Raw genomic sequence first — 15989 nt, 5'->3', positions numbered from 1 at the left:
TATGCTACAACTCAAATCATAGAAGATGAAGTAGAATCACCAGAGCTAGAAGTGAATATTGGAGAAATTACAAGGGATGAAATTGGAAACACCCTAAAACTACTAAAAAATGGCAAAGCCGCAGGAATCGACAATATACCCATTGACATAATAAAAGCAGACACCAAGCAGTCAGTAGAGATGCTACATACACTTTTAAATAAAATATGGATGGACGAAGAATTGCCAAAGGAGTGGAAAGAGGGATTGATTATAAAAATACCCAAAAAGGAGACCTGAGCAAATACAACAATTGGCGTGCAATAACACTACTAAGTGCCAAATCCAAAGTACTGACCAAAATCATATTGGAAAGATTGAAGCCGGAACTAGATAAAAAACTGAGAAACAACCAAGCAGGCTTCCGTTCCAACCATTCCACTATTGATCACATTTGCACCCTTAGAATTATCTTGGAACAAACAAATGAATAGAATAAAGACATATATGTGAGTTTTATCGACTTCGAAAATGCCTTTGACCGTGTAAATAGGGCACAGTTGGGGAAAATCCTTGGATTATATGGGATACCACTAAAAATCATAAACTTTATTAAACTCTTCTACGAAGGATACAAAGCCGAACTAGAAAATTCAGGTGAAGTAACAGAAGAAATATCCATAGAAAGTGGAGTCAAACAGGGTTGTGTACTATCCCCTACCCTATTCCTTATTATGATAGATTGGGTAATGAGGAAACTAATCGACGATCGAACAGGCATCATGTGGAACCTTTTCAAACAGTTAAAAGATCTCGAATTTGCAGATGACATCTGCCTGATAATTGAACACCGAAATCATATGCAAGCAAAAATTGACAAATTGGCACAGTACTCCGACACGATCGGACTTCGAATAAACACAGAAAAAACTAAACTTCTAATAATAACCATCCAAATAATAAAATAATGATAAACGGTAAAGAAATAGAAGAGGTAGACAAGTTCACATATCTGGGATCTGTCATGGAAAGGAGGGGGGGGGGTGTAAAAAGGATATACAGACGAGAATAACAAAGGCGCAACACGCATTCAACGCTTTAAATAGAATTTGGCAAACAAACGAAATATCGGAAACAACAAAAATTAAAATCTTTAATAGTTGCATTAAAAGTATACTGCTCTATGGAGCAGAAACATGGAAACAGGACGAAAATACAACTAAAAAACTACAAACATTTGTAAACAAATCTCTAAGAAAAATCCTGAAAATATACTGGCCAAACAAAATAACTAATACAGAACTATGGGAAAGGACAAAGCAAACTAACATATCTAGGTACTACAGTCAAGGAAAAAGAAATGGAAATGGATCAGCCACACTTTGAGGAAAGACCAAAGCAGCATAGCAAGACAAGCACTTGAATACCAACCAGAGGCGAAAAGAAAGAGGGGCAGACCAGACAACAGCTGGAAAAGAACAGCAACGAGAGAACATGAAAAAATTGGACTAAGATGGATTGAAGTCAAAAAGAGAGCAAACGAGAGAAGAGAGTGGAGGGAATTAGTTCACAATTTATCCAGAGAATAAAAACAAAAGGAGATGCGCTGTCCCGGCCAGACAGCAATCTTGCACTTTTGGCCAAGAAACGCATAAGCGCCCAATACTCCACAAGGACGGATGGAACGAGAGAGAGATATAGCAGACTACCCAGCTACAATCCGAAAGCCGTGTTAGCAATATAAAACGGGAGACTATTATTATTGTTAACAATATCCATTTTTAGATCCCTATGGATCTAAATGGATTGGTTGACAATGATCCTTACCACTTTCTTATGGAATCCCTGGATGATGTTTAAATTACTGCTACTAGCACAACCCCACAGCTAGATGTCATATTCCATATAAGTTTTGGAATCTATTTAAACAAAAGTATTTTGTTCAAATACAAAAATCTTACAAACATAACAGTCCAAAAGGCTAAAGATGATGGCACATGCCTCTTGGTATGTATCTAATCAAACTCTCCATGAAGGCCTAAGAATACCGCTCATAAAAGACACTATATAAGAACATGAAGGTGAACTACGACAATGCACTAACCAAAGCCTTTGTCAATGCTTCAGTAAGAATTAGAAGACTAAAGAGATAGTGCCCAGAAGGTCTGGTTAGGTGAATAAAGGTGTGAATCAGTAGGCAAGAGGCCGGCAACACCAACAAGGCATCATCATCAACACATGTATTTGATACCCAGGATGTAACGAGTAGGTTATAAATAAACAGTTTAAGAAACAAAATATTTCTTACACGTTGGAAGATCTGATTGGTAAGTGGCTTTGAATCCTCTATGCTCCGACTTGCTGATAGACCAGAAAAGAATGAACATCACATTTGAGCTAGATTGAAATGAAGTTTCGTTGGAAGTGGTAGTGATCAACGCTCGTCGTACTTTCAGAGTAGTATCGTCGAATAGCTCAAGACCTCTATCATACATGTTGTTTGAAGATCCTCCCAAATCGAGATCTATTAACTTGAATGTAATTCTCCTTCCTTCGGGTACTACGATCTCCCAATGACAAACTCTGTGCAAGTGGTGCATGGACGGATATCCGGGAGATTCTATTACTCCACTTTCGGTATTTAACTTCCCACCACACTCTGGAATTAAAACAAAGTTTCAATTATTAATAAACATAATATACTCACGGACAAAAATATTGCATATGCATGTTTTTTTTTATTTATTTAAAAGTATTTTTCAATCTGTTGAGTGTCAACAATAAACAAAAGTAATGACACTGACTAAGAACAAGAAGGATTTTACCCACTGGTAAAATCAAAGTACAATTTTTATAAAGTTGTATAGGAAATAATAATTACATTTTATAACTACTAATTACTTCACAAGTTTACTCTAAACGGTAACTCAACAAATTAGATCAAATTATCAGTCATCAAAACACTCACACATTAATTAATAACTTATAAATGTACATTTATGTACACATTAAACAAATTCTGATATCCTAGACTTGAATACGTAAAAGGTCTTTTCAATAATTCTAAGTTTATTTACACATCTTTATTTTAATGTATTGCTGACTGCATAACTCCTAGTACCTATTTATCAATTATCATATTCATATATTTAATCATCACATATTTTACAATTTTCTACATTGAAGTTCGAATAATTCTAACAACAATATATGGATATTTGATAATGTTTTATTTTTAACATCAACATAAACTTTAAATTCATTGGCTGAACTAACAAAACAGTTCATAACGTCACGTTGACAATCTGTCTCTGTCATACTTCTGAAGTTCCTTCACCTTTCAGTTCAGTTGACACTCAATTTTCAATATGTGAGGTTCATCCCTCTCATATCACATCCACGTGGGTTAGAGTCCTGTGTTGCCCTGGGTAATATCCAGGAATATTTGCAACATCCAACTATCTTAAACATAATATGTAGTATAATATAAGATCTTATAACTTTTAAAGGGTTTTTACCCATAACTTTTTGATGGCTCACGCATGCATGCTATTGTAAGTATCTTCTTCTTCTTGTAGTGCCTATCCTTTTCGGATGTTGGCGACCATCATGGCAATCTGCACTTTGCACACTGCTGCTCTGAAAAGATTTGTAGTGGTTGTGTTGAACCACGTTCGTAGATTTTTCAGCCAGGAAATCCTTCGCCTTCCTGGTCCTCGCTTTCCCTCTACTTTTCCCTGCAAGACCAGTTGCAGCAGTCCATATCTCTGACTGTTCCTCATGATGTGACCGAGGTATTCGATTTTGGCTGTTTTTATTTTGATTAACAGCTCTTTTTCTTTTTTCATTCTCAGCAAAACACCCTCATTAGTAATGTGGTCGGTATAAGATATCTTCAGGATTCGACGATAAAGCCACATCTCAAAAGCCTCAATTTTCTTGCAGGTGGCGTCTGTGAGAGTCCACGACTCAACTCCGTACAACAGTATAGGAAATATAAACATCGTAGTAATCTGACTTTTATTGGTATCGACAAATCATGACATTTGAACAACTTTGCCATTTTTTGAAATGCAGATCTTGCTTTCTCTATCCTACATTTGATTTCTATAGAATGGTCCCAATTTTCATTGACGTTCGTACCAAGGTAGGTGTATGTTTTTACTCTTTCTATTTGTTGACCATTCACACTGATTCGTCCAAATTGCTGTTCATTCTTAGAGATCATCATACATAGTGTTTAGTGAAAGTCCGTATCTCTGACTGACTTCTGCGATTCTGCTCATTAACTCCTGTAGGGCTTCAGAACTGTCAGCGAATACCACAGTGTCGTCTGCGTATCTTATGTTATTGATACATTCTCCGTTAATTCTAATTCCGGCTTCAACATCATCCAATGCTTCTTAAAAGATTTCCTCAGAGTAGATGTTAAACAGCAGTGGGGATAGTATACATCCCTGACGGACCCCACGTTTGATTTTGATATCGTCGGATTCTCCTGCCTCTGTCCGGATAGATGATGTTTGATTCCAGTACAGATTGCTGATAATCCTTAAATCACAGGTGTTTATTCCAATATTGGTTAATATCTCCATCAGCTTGTCGTCCTTTACTGTATCGAACGCTTTATGGTAATCAATGAAACATGCACAAATATCGCAATTCACGTCTCTACATCGTTGAAATAGCACTTGTATACTAAATAGAGCCTCTCTTGTACCCACTGCATTTCGAAAACCAAACTGTGTTCGGCTGATTTTTTCTTCGCACAGTCTATATATCCTTTGATGTATAATTTTTAGAAATAGCTTTAAAATATGGCTCATTAAGCTGATGGTTCGGAAATCACTGCAGGATACGGACTTTGTTTTCTTTGGTAAAGCAACAAACGTCGACTTCAACCATGCTTTTGGTATTACTCCGCTTAAATATATGTCGTTAAATATTTTGGTTAGGCGTTGAGTACCATCGGTGTCAAATAGTTTTATGAGTTCAGCATATGCATTGTCAGGTCCAGGAGCTTTGCCATCTTTTAGTTGTGATATTGCTCTTTCCACTTCACCTGATGTGATTGGTAAGTGGTCATCACATATGTAGGATGGAGGTTGTTCGGATCTAGTATCATCAAAAAGTTCCTGTATGTATTTTGTCCATATGCAGATTTCTTGATTTCTGTCTGTGATGATATTCCCCTGTTGGTCGTCTCGCAATTTGCTAGCTGTGTTGGATTTCTGAAGACCAGCTGCTTGTTTCACCTTTTTATGCATGTTAAACGTATCATGTTTTTGCTCTAACGACTCTATCTCTTCACACTGTGATTTTAACCAATTTTCTTTGGCCTTTCTTATTTCAGTTCTTATTTGGCTCTGAATCGTGTTGTACATTATTTTGTTGTTTTTTGATTTTTTTCTTTCTTCCATAAGTTGTAGTATATTGTCGTTCATCCAACTTTTTCTCATCTCTTTCTTTTCTATTAGATGTTCTTCTCTGATGTTGTTAAAGGTTTCACATATATTTTGGAGTGATTCTTCGGCATTATATGTTTGCTCCATATTAATTAGCTTCTCTGAAAGAATCTGTGCGACTGTCTCTTTTGTTTTCTTATCTTTTAGTATTCTCATATCGCACTTTTTGTTGCTGTTCTTTTTTGCAACCTTCTTGAATCTAAACCTAAATTTACCAACAACAGGAACATGATCTGATGATACGTCAGCACCGGGGTAACCCTTAACCGATAGGCATCCATTACGGAATCTCTTGTTCACCATTATGTAGTCAATTTGATTCCGTATTACGTTTCCTGGTTGATCTTGCGGGGAGACCCAGGTGTCTGTAAGTATGACCTCAGTCAATTCTTAATCTTAGTCAACTTTTACAACATTGTCTCTTATTAATTAGGTTATACTTATCATTTTAGGGCTTAACACTGATGATGGATTACTTGTTAATCCGAAAACGTTTTGTTTTGTGATGTAACCCTTATTGGGGTCTTTTAAATATACCTTTTACAAAGGATCCTGTATTTTTTTTCTCTTTAACCTACGCTGTTCTTGGCAATTGTCTAGGAGGTTTAGTGCAAACTGGTTTTTATGATCCACCAACTTGGCAATGCAGCTATGCAGCTATGCAGCGCTACGTCTTTGGATAACTTCTTGTACCATATCCATTTTAAGGTCTCGATGAATAATTCTGTTGTTGATGTACCAAGGTGCATTAGTGATGGTTCTGAGGGTTTTTGATTGGAAGCGTTGGATAATTTCGATGTTGGAGTGACAGGCTGTTCCCCATAGTTCCAATCCATATGTCCAGATTGCAGTGGCGTGCGGTGACTTTTTCGAAAGGGGAAGCGATTCAATAAGGATATAAAAATATTTTCTTAAGGGTCGAGGGTCGAGCCACTTCCCACCTGATAACACTCTGATGCGCTATAGGGGCTCTCTATCAGCAAAGTGCTTATGTGAGACGTCCTGGGTACAAGGACTCACACACTAAATCCTACCCCGATCAATGCGCGATGCACTCTATTCCCGCTATTTCTAGTGACTAGTGACCGTATTAATACCTATTAATGATCTGTATTGCTAGTTCGGACCTTGAGTTCTCGCGCCGGACTTGGTTTCCTAAAGAAGAGTTATGTTAAAAAAAAATTATATTCCGAGACATTTTCCACAACACACAACTTTCAACAATATGACACTTATTTATACTTGAGGTCTATTCTCCTATCAACTTCTGATAATTGTTGAATGCAGTCTTTTTCAATGGATAATAGGGCTAACTTTCAAAGTCTGTCTTCGCTTGTTAAATTTCTTTTAAACTCTTAATTTGAAACTTTTAATGCATTGTAATACTGAAAAACTTCGTTCAACTGATGTACTTGTGGCTGGGATAGTTAGTACTAATTCACACAACCTGACCACTTCACACAGTGACTTGTTTAAACCAGTAGTTATAAAGAAATACTCAGATTTCTGGGTATTTCTTTATCACTAATGTCAGTTGTTTCATAAACGACACTTAACTGAGAATGCAAACCTGGGATATCGAAAAAAATTCATTATTTAATCGTAGTGAAATAAATTTCTCTGTGGAAAATTTTGATGAATTATAATTAGAAATATTAAAATTATAATATATCTATAATTCTACAAATTTTAAATCGTTAAAATTTTGAAAGCTAGAATTCATTTGTTGTAGAATATTATCAAAAGGTCTCTCTGTTGCCGACATTATCAATCTTCATTATTTTTCTTTCATGTTCAAACCCCATATTTACAGTTTTATCCCAAATATTTTTAAACTGCTCTCGATTTTTAATTATGGTATTAATAAAGTCATCAATCTGTCTTATACAAAATGCAATGTCATTTGACTTCATCTGTAAAATGTCAAATAAAAGATCAGTAAAAGGAAAAATCTCTGCAAACAATTTAAATCCAAATATTCTTTAAGCGAATGTATGTACCTAAGCACCCCTTAGCAGCAGTAACAGTCGGAGCATCCCACTTTCGGAAGGCGCTAGGACGATCGCTTCCAGGGCACCAAAATTCGCGCGACTAGTGGGTGCGGTCACTGAACCCTGACCAATTTTTAAACGGGGCAACTGGACAAGCGGCGATTTTGAGATGCGCTTCTGCCAGGAGTGGACCGAATAGTTGAATTGTGTGCATATTGAGTTCGTTCGTACGCGATTAATGTTTAATATTTTTCAATACCTATTGCCTAGGTAATATGTAGATTACTTGGATTAGGGAAAATTTTTTGATTATTAAATATTAATTAACCCGGGAGTAGTCGCGCTCAATTCTGTAACGTCGATAGTCGCGTGTGAGATTCTATCTCAAAATACGAATTTAAAACAAATTTTTATTTTGTACTATTTTTATCTACTTTTTATATTGAAAATATATATTTCTAACAATTTTATTAAAAAAAACCTGTGTTAACGGCCACCTGCCAACATCGGCCACCTGTCCTAACGGCCAGTTTAAAAATTTCCCAAACCAATTATATGTAGACTACAAAAATTGGCAATACCGTCCACCTTTCTATATCGGCCAATAGTTCTTTCATTTTTAGTGACCGTTACTGACAAATTTTACTGTACAGTAAAACCTGTGTTAACGGCCACCTTCCATCGGCCGCCTGTCCTAACGGCCAGTTTATAAATTTCTCAAACCAATTATATGTAGACTACAAAAACTGGAAATAGCGGCCACCTTTCTATTCTATATCCGTCAATAGTTCTTTCATTTTTAGTGGCCGTTACTGACAGGTTTTACTGTATTACGAAAAAGTATGAAATGTTGATGAAATTCTATCGAACGGCGCGACTACTCGCGGGTTAAAGCTAATCGGCTCTCCCCAAAGCCATAAATTCCACAAAAAGAAGAAGAAAAAAATTCCTACGCATTACTACACCCTTCCTCGAGGCACTTACGAAATTTTTTCAAAATTGCAAAATTGTTCATCAAGTTATCGCGAAAAAGGATAAAAATTGAGATTCTATCTCACCGCGCGACTACTCACGGGTTAATAATATATTTTCTTATATCGACGTATAGGCAAGCGGTGCTTCCCCCGCTTCCATGGACCGCACGCCTCTGCCAGATTGGCATAAGTATTTTATTTCCATTGCTTGTTCGATGCTGATCCATTAATTTCTATTTTACCCGTGTTGAGCTGCCCCCCCCCACTTGCAAAAATTAAAAAACAAATAGCCCTGATTTATGAGCTATTTATGAGCTCTCATATTCCGCAAACTAAAAATTTTGAGCTCGTTCCACTGAGCAGGAATTTAATACCCTAGTGGGGGGGCTGAGTCAGCCCCCCCCCCACTACTTAAAAATAGGAATATTGAATCGGTTTTTGCGGCAGAATTACGAGCTATTTATGAGCTCTTGAAATTATATAGCTTCGATTTTTGAGCTCATCCCCTTCACCCCCAAACAACCCTTTAATTGATTTAACTTTAGAGAAAGATGCTGAGAAAACTTAAAATATATCGTATTGCGAATATAATTCCTATAGCTTATATACTCTAAGAATAAACTATTAAATCAAGAGCATTTCGATTATTGAGCTACAACCCCTTCGCCAGAAAACCACCCTATCTTCCCGGCTTAAGAGTAAGTTGTATTTAAAATGCGTTAAACTAATTATTTGGCGACTACATATCATTTAATAATTTATAAGCTTCCAAATTACGCGCATTTATATCAGTAAATTGCAATTTATTTGGTATAGTGCAGTCACTGAAGGTAAAAATCAACGATTACCTTCAATTTCAGTGAACCTTCATCGATTTTCACGAAAATTGGTCAGTGGTTAGAGGATACGTCAAGAAACAAAGGTGATATGGTACCACCTTGCGCCTTAACCCTGAGGGTGGATACCGCCCCTTCTCGGGGGTGAAAATTATTTTATAAAAAATAAATGCACAAATCAATAAAAGAACAAATTAAAAGCAAAATTCATTATATAAAGTTAATAAAATAAGTCAATAGTTTTTAAGTTATTAAAGATCAAAGATTTTAATTATTTGTGAAAAAAATGCATGTTTTGAAAAGGTTTTTTGTAAAACACTGAAAAACTAAGTTTTTACAAAAAAGTTAATAGTAGTTTAATTCGTATAGCTTATATTCTAAGAATAAACTCTTAAATCACGCGTCTTTCGATTATAGAGCTACAACCCCTTCGCAAGAAAACGACCCCATATTCCCGGCTTAAGAGAGAGTTGTTCTTAAAATAATTTAAATTAATTATTTGGCGACTACATATCGTTTAATAATTTATGAGCTTGCAAAATATACGCATCTCAATTATTGAATTGCCATTTTCTTTCTATAGTGCAGTCACTGAAGGTAATAATCAACTAGTACCTTCGATTTCGGTAAATCTCCATTCATTTTCACGAAAATTGGTGAGCGGATTTTGATACTATCAACTTTTTCTGCATCTTATTTTTCATAGGTAGTTCTAAGTACTTTGACAAGTATTTAGCACCTAAGTGTTATAAAATGCATCTCTTTCCCGTTATTTAAGCTTGAACCCTTAGATTTGAACAGTCGCGGAAAAAAATATACATTTAATTACCAATAACTTACTTTAAATTAACATTAAAGGGTTTTTCACGTAAGCAATTTATTATATTTTTTATTAGCTTCAATTTTAGTGATGAAAACTTTTTTGTAAAAACTTACAGTTTTTGAGTCATTTATGAAAAATCGCTCTAAAGCATGCATTTTCTTTCCAAAAATTAAAATATTTGATCTTTAGTAACTCAAAAAGTATTGATTTATTTTAATCACATTATATAACAAATTTTGCTTTCAATTTGTCCCTCTCTCGATTTGTGGGGTTATTTTTAATAAAGTAATTTTCACTCCCGAGAAGGGGTGACATATACCCCAGGCTAAAACCACAAGTTGTTATTGTCAATTCGTGAAAATAAATGGAGATTTACCGAAATCGAAGGTACTAGTTGATTTTTACCTTCAGTGACTGCACTATAGAAAGAAAATGGCAATTCAATAATTGAGATGCGTATATTTTGCAAGCTCATAAATTATTAAACGATATGTAGTCGCCAAATAATTAATTTAAATTATTTTAAGAACAACTCTCTCTTAAGCCGGGAATATGGGGTCGTTTTCTTGCGAAGGGCTTGTAGCTCTATAATCGAAAGACGCGTGATTTAAGAGTTTATTCTTAGAATATAAGCTATACGAATTAAACTACTATTAACTTTTTTGTAAAAACTTAAAGTTTTTCAGTGATTTACAAAAAACCATTTCAAAACATGCATTTTTTCACAAATAATTAAAATCTTTGATCTTTAATAACTTAAAAAGTATTGACTTATTTTATTAACTTTATATAATAAATTTTGCTTTTAATTTGTTCTTTTATTGATTTGTGCATTTATTTTTTATAAAATAATTTTCACCCCCGAGAAGGGGCGGTATCCACCCTCAGGGTAAAGGCGCAAGGTGGTACCATGTCACCTTTGTTTCTTGACGTATTCTCTAACTACTGACCAATTTTCGTGAAAATCGATGAAGGTTCACCGAAATTGAAGGTAATCGTTGATTTTTACCTTCAGTGACTGCACTATACAAAATAAATTGCAATTTACTGATCTAAATGCGCGTAATTTGGAAGCTTATAAATTATTAAATGATATGTAGTCGCCAAATAATTAGTTTAATGCATTTTAAGTACAACTTTCTCTTAAGCCGGGAAGATAGGGTGGTTTTTTTGCGAAGGGGTTGTAGCTCAATAATCGAAATGCTCTTGATTTAATAGTTTATTCTTAGAGTATATAAGCTATATGAATTATATCCGCAATACGATATATTTTAAGTTTTCTCAGCATCTTTCTCTTAAGTTAAATCAATTAAAGGGTTGTTTGGGGGTGAAGGGGATGAGCTCAAAAATCGAAACTATATAATTTCAAGAGCTCATAAATAGCTCGTAATTCTGCCGCAAAAACCGATTCAATATTCCTATTTTTAAGTAGTGGGGGGGGGGCTGATTCAGCCCCCCCCACTAGGGTATTAAATTCCTGCTCAGTGGAACGAGCTCAAAATTTTTAGTTTGCGGAATATGAGAGCTCATAAATAGCTCATAAATCAGGGCTATTTGTTTTTTAATTTTTGCAAGTGGGGGGGGGGGGGCAGCTCAACACGGGTTTCTATTTTACCTCTGATTGATTTTTTGTCGATTACTGTTATTTTTAAAATGATCTTATTATAAGAAAAACAAATGAGGCATGTAACTTGATGACATTAACGAGTTCACATTAAGGTGATAAAAATGTTTGTTGAAAGTGTATAGTTAGTGTGTGCGTTTCTTGTCTGGCTTTACTTTGTCTTTAATGACTTGTGTAACTGACAAAAACGAGTGAATGTAAAATTATTATAAATAATAATATTTCAATACTAACCAGTTTGACTAGAATTGTATTTAAGGGAGAAGTGTCCAACATTTCCACGCGTCATCACTATTCTTACTGAATTGGATTCAGTTTTGGTTGTAGGAGGTACATTCTTTCCACAATTCTGCGTCAGAATCATTCCTAAAAAATATATACATATATAATATGTCATTTATTTTGGTAAATAAGCATTTAACAGAAGATAAAAATTTGCTAAATATCAATCTTCTAAGTTCCAACTCCTAAACGGAAGTCGGCAATCATCATAGCTATTAGGATTTTGGAGACGGCTGCTCTGAAAAGTTCATTTGATGTACATCCGTACCATTCTCTCAGGTTGCGCAGCCACGATATTCTGCATCTTCCTATGCTTCTCTTTCCTTGAATCTCTCCCTGAATAATCAATTGGAGCAAGTTGTATCTCTCTCCACGTGTAGGTAATATGTCTGAGATATTCTAATTTTCATGTTTTGATGGTATTTAAGATTTCCTTTTCTTTATTCATCTTTCTCTCTTGTTGTTTGTGACGTCTCTGTCCGCGATATTTCCATAATTATTCTGTACACCCATAGCTCGAATGATTCTAGTTTTTTAATTGATGTCGCATTCAAGGTACAAGCTTCCAAAACGTAGCACCTAGCCAACTTAACTCTTAGCTCCAACTTCAAATGTCTTGTGCAGAACACTTTTCTCATTTAGTTAAAATTTGCTCTAGTCTTTTCTATTCTGATTTTGATTCCCTTAAAGTAATCACCTGTGGAATTAATCATTGTTCCAAGATATGCATATTGGTCTACTCGTTCGACATTGGTTCATTTATGAAAAGATTCGTTTATGAAAGATACGATCTAAAATTTCCTTGAGTTATCGATAAAGATACGATCTGTTTAACATACATAAGAAACATAAAGAAATGGCAGGACTAGGAAAACAAAATCTCACTGGTGCACTTCTGGATAGACACGGGGTTGCTATAACACAGACCGATGAGAAAGTACAACGTTGGGCAGAATACATCGACAAACTGTTCGATGATAAAAAAGGGGACTTGGAACACATAGGAGAAAGAACACCTTTAGGAGAAATAGGTCCAGATATTACAAAAGAAGAAATAATACACGCAATCAAAACAATGAAGAACGGAAAAAGCCCAGGACCTAACATGCTTCCTATCGACCTTGTAAAAATTATAGATGAGCAGCATCTTGATGTTTTAGTGATACTCTTGAACACAATTTATAGCTCAGGCATATTACCCAAAGAATGGTTAACGTCGATCTTTATTTTGTCTCCCTAAAAAGAAAAACGCAACATAAATGCAGCGACTACCGCACCATTAGCTTGATGTCCCATGTGCTAAAGTTCTTCTTCTTCTTCTTCCTCTTCTTTTTTTATATAGGCAGTACTGCCTGTTTTTCTTCAACGGTGCCTTTCACTCTGTCCCTAAGTTTTCATTCCATCTTTTCCTCGGGCGTCCTATACTTCTCCTGCCGAGCGGTGACTTGTCCCTGGCTATTCTTACTATCCTTGATTCAGACATGCTGCTTATGTGCTCATTCCACACTTCTTTTCTGTTCTTTACCCAGGTATTTATAATGTCTACCCCACATATGCGTCTGATTTCCTCACTTCTTACCCTATCCTGTAGTCCTTTTCCAGCAATCCTTCTTAAGATCTTCATTTCGTTGGTCTCCAGATGGCTTCGTATTTTGCTTGTATCTGGTCTTGTTTCGGCCGTGTAAGTCATAACTGGCCTAATAACTGACTTATATATTTGCCTTTGTTTCCAATCTTAGGTGTTTGTTTTTCCAAATTGTGTCGTTTAGGCATCCGGCCGTTCTAATGGCTTTAGTTATTTGGTCTTTTACCTCTTCTTCGATATTGTTGTCGGCTGATAGATTCATTCCCAGGTATTTTAAAGTCATTACTTGTTGTATAATTTGATTGTCTAACTTCAATTTGCATCTTATTGGTTCTTTGGCAATTACTAAGATTTTTGTTTTTTTGGGCTGATATTTTCATATTCATTTCTTTTGCGTTAATGTTGAACTCGTGCAGTAATCTTTGTAGGTCGTCTTCGCACTCTGCTACTAACACGGTGTCATCAGCGTAACAGAGTATTTTATCTCTCTGTCGTACATTTTGTACCCTCTTTTTTTCTTAACTTGTTTTATTATTGCATCCAACATTATGTTAAACAGTAGAGGGCTTAGTGAATCTCCTTGCCTGATTCCTGTGTTTGTTTCTATGGGTTCTGTTATTATTCCATTGACTTTCATTTCTATTTTATTTATTGAAGTGTTAAGTTACTATAGTATAGTGCTAAAGTTACTACTGAAAATCATCCATAACCGAATAAATCATAAACTGGACATAGACATTATTGCTACGCAATTTAGGTTTTGCAAAGGCCTAGGAACTCGTGAGGCTCTTTTTTCACTTAATATACTAATACAAAGGTGCCTGGACGTCAATCAAGATATATATGCGTGTTTAATTGACTATAATAAAGCATTCAACAAAGTACGACATGAACAATTAAGCCTGAAATAATCAACAAATACAAATAATCCAATAAGTCCTGAAATCAAAGAAGATATACTACAATGACGTCAGGAATATATCGAATTTATACTATAAGTAACGAGCAAAAGTACGTGTTAAAATCAGCGTCAGGGGAAATTAAAATCAGACGTGGAGTGAGACAGGGATGCATGTTGTCGCCAATTCTTTTAATGCCTACTCGGAAGATATCTTGAAAAAAGCTCTTGAGAGTGAAACAGCTGGAATAAAGGTAAATTTAACAACAGCCATTAACAACATTAGATATTTGTGGGTTACGTTATGTATCAGACGAGAGAAGCTGTAAGGCGAGTTTCCAGAGCCAAAAACTAGAACATATTTGTATTGAGAACACACTACAGATAGAGAGATTGTATTAAAAATATTTACTCACCATTCTTGCTTTGAATTTCTGTCATTGGGAAATCCTCATATACAGTAACATAATTGGCTGTAGATCCACATGTTGTGTCTAGCGTTTTTAAACTAATAATAAGGAAATGATCCTCAGGTCCAACAATATGCCAGGTGCAGTTATTGTTGTTCATTGCCGATGTACCAGTATAACTTAATTCTCCCGTTCTGCCCCTCACGGTACCACCACATCGAGACATCGATATTTTTGCTTTAAATCCATTTTTAGGCTCATCTGTATCGGTGAAGAATTTTATGAACATCATGTTATCAGTGGTGTATACCGAACTGGGAGAAGTTCGGCAGAACTTTCCGATGCTTGAAGAATGTTCGGTTCCTCCGTCTCTAATTTCAACGTATTCCACGTCACAACTGAAATTAAATAATTACACTTTAATAAAAAGAGCTTTTTTATAATAAAACGTTTTTATTATTTATAGGAGAGAATATAAAATAATTTGACGATATAAAATGCTTAAAATTTAAAAAATTACACTATAATAAAAAGTACTTTTTATAATAACACGGTTTTGTTATATACAGGACACAACATGTTTCAAAAGAATAAAATATGAATTTTTAGTAGGTGTATTAACTGTTAAAATTATAATTCCAAAAATTACACTAGTATAAAAAAGTACTTTTTATGGTACCCCGTCAAAATAGCCCCGTCAAAAAAGCTCCGACAAAATAGCCCCGACATAATATCCCGCACACAAAATAGCTCCGACAAAATAGCCTGCAGACAAAATAGCCGCGGAATAATAGCCCGCCGACAAAATAGCCCCGACAAAATAGCCCCGACAAAATAGCCCCGAAAAAAAAAGCTCCCTTCAGAATTCATCATGAAATAATTCCTTAAAAATACATTTTTTCGGAAATGGTAATTATCCTCTATTCAGATATTTATCTTAACCACATTAAATAAAAATTGTCTTTTCAGAGAACTCGAGTCCTGTCTTTCCTGCCTCTTGGAAGTTTGAACATTTAAGTTAAGCGAAAATCAATGTTAATTTATGATATAAACATTTTTTTCTGTTTTCGGGCAAGAGTAAAATGCATTTTAAATTAAATAAATTAAATACGTTCTTCCTTT

General features: G+C 35.2%; 1 protein-coding gene across 1 annotated transcript in view; it reads right to left on the bottom strand.

The window, feature by feature from the left end:
* LOC126878468 (cubilin-like) overlaps window positions 1-15989 on the bottom strand; it is a 447168-nt gene that overhangs the window by 109636 nt on the left and 321543 nt on the right. The window contains exons 41-43 of the mRNA XM_050641213.1: window positions 14874-15265; window positions 11927-12058; window positions 2288-2638 (exon numbers count right to left, since the gene is read on the bottom strand). Coding sequence (XP_050497170.1) covers window positions 2288-2638; window positions 11927-12058; window positions 14874-15265 — 875 coding nt within the window. The remainder of the gene's footprint in view (window positions 1-2287; window positions 2639-11926; window positions 12059-14873; window positions 15266-15989) is intronic.

Source organism: Diabrotica virgifera, chromosome 10 (assembly GCF_917563875.1).
Source record: "Diabrotica virgifera virgifera chromosome 10, PGI_DIABVI_V3a".
NCBI classification, from domain to species: Eukaryota; Metazoa; Arthropoda; class Insecta; order Coleoptera; family Chrysomelidae; genus Diabrotica; species Diabrotica virgifera.
Note: the sequence above shows the minus strand (reverse complement) of the source record. Positions and strands in the feature narration are given on the sequence as shown.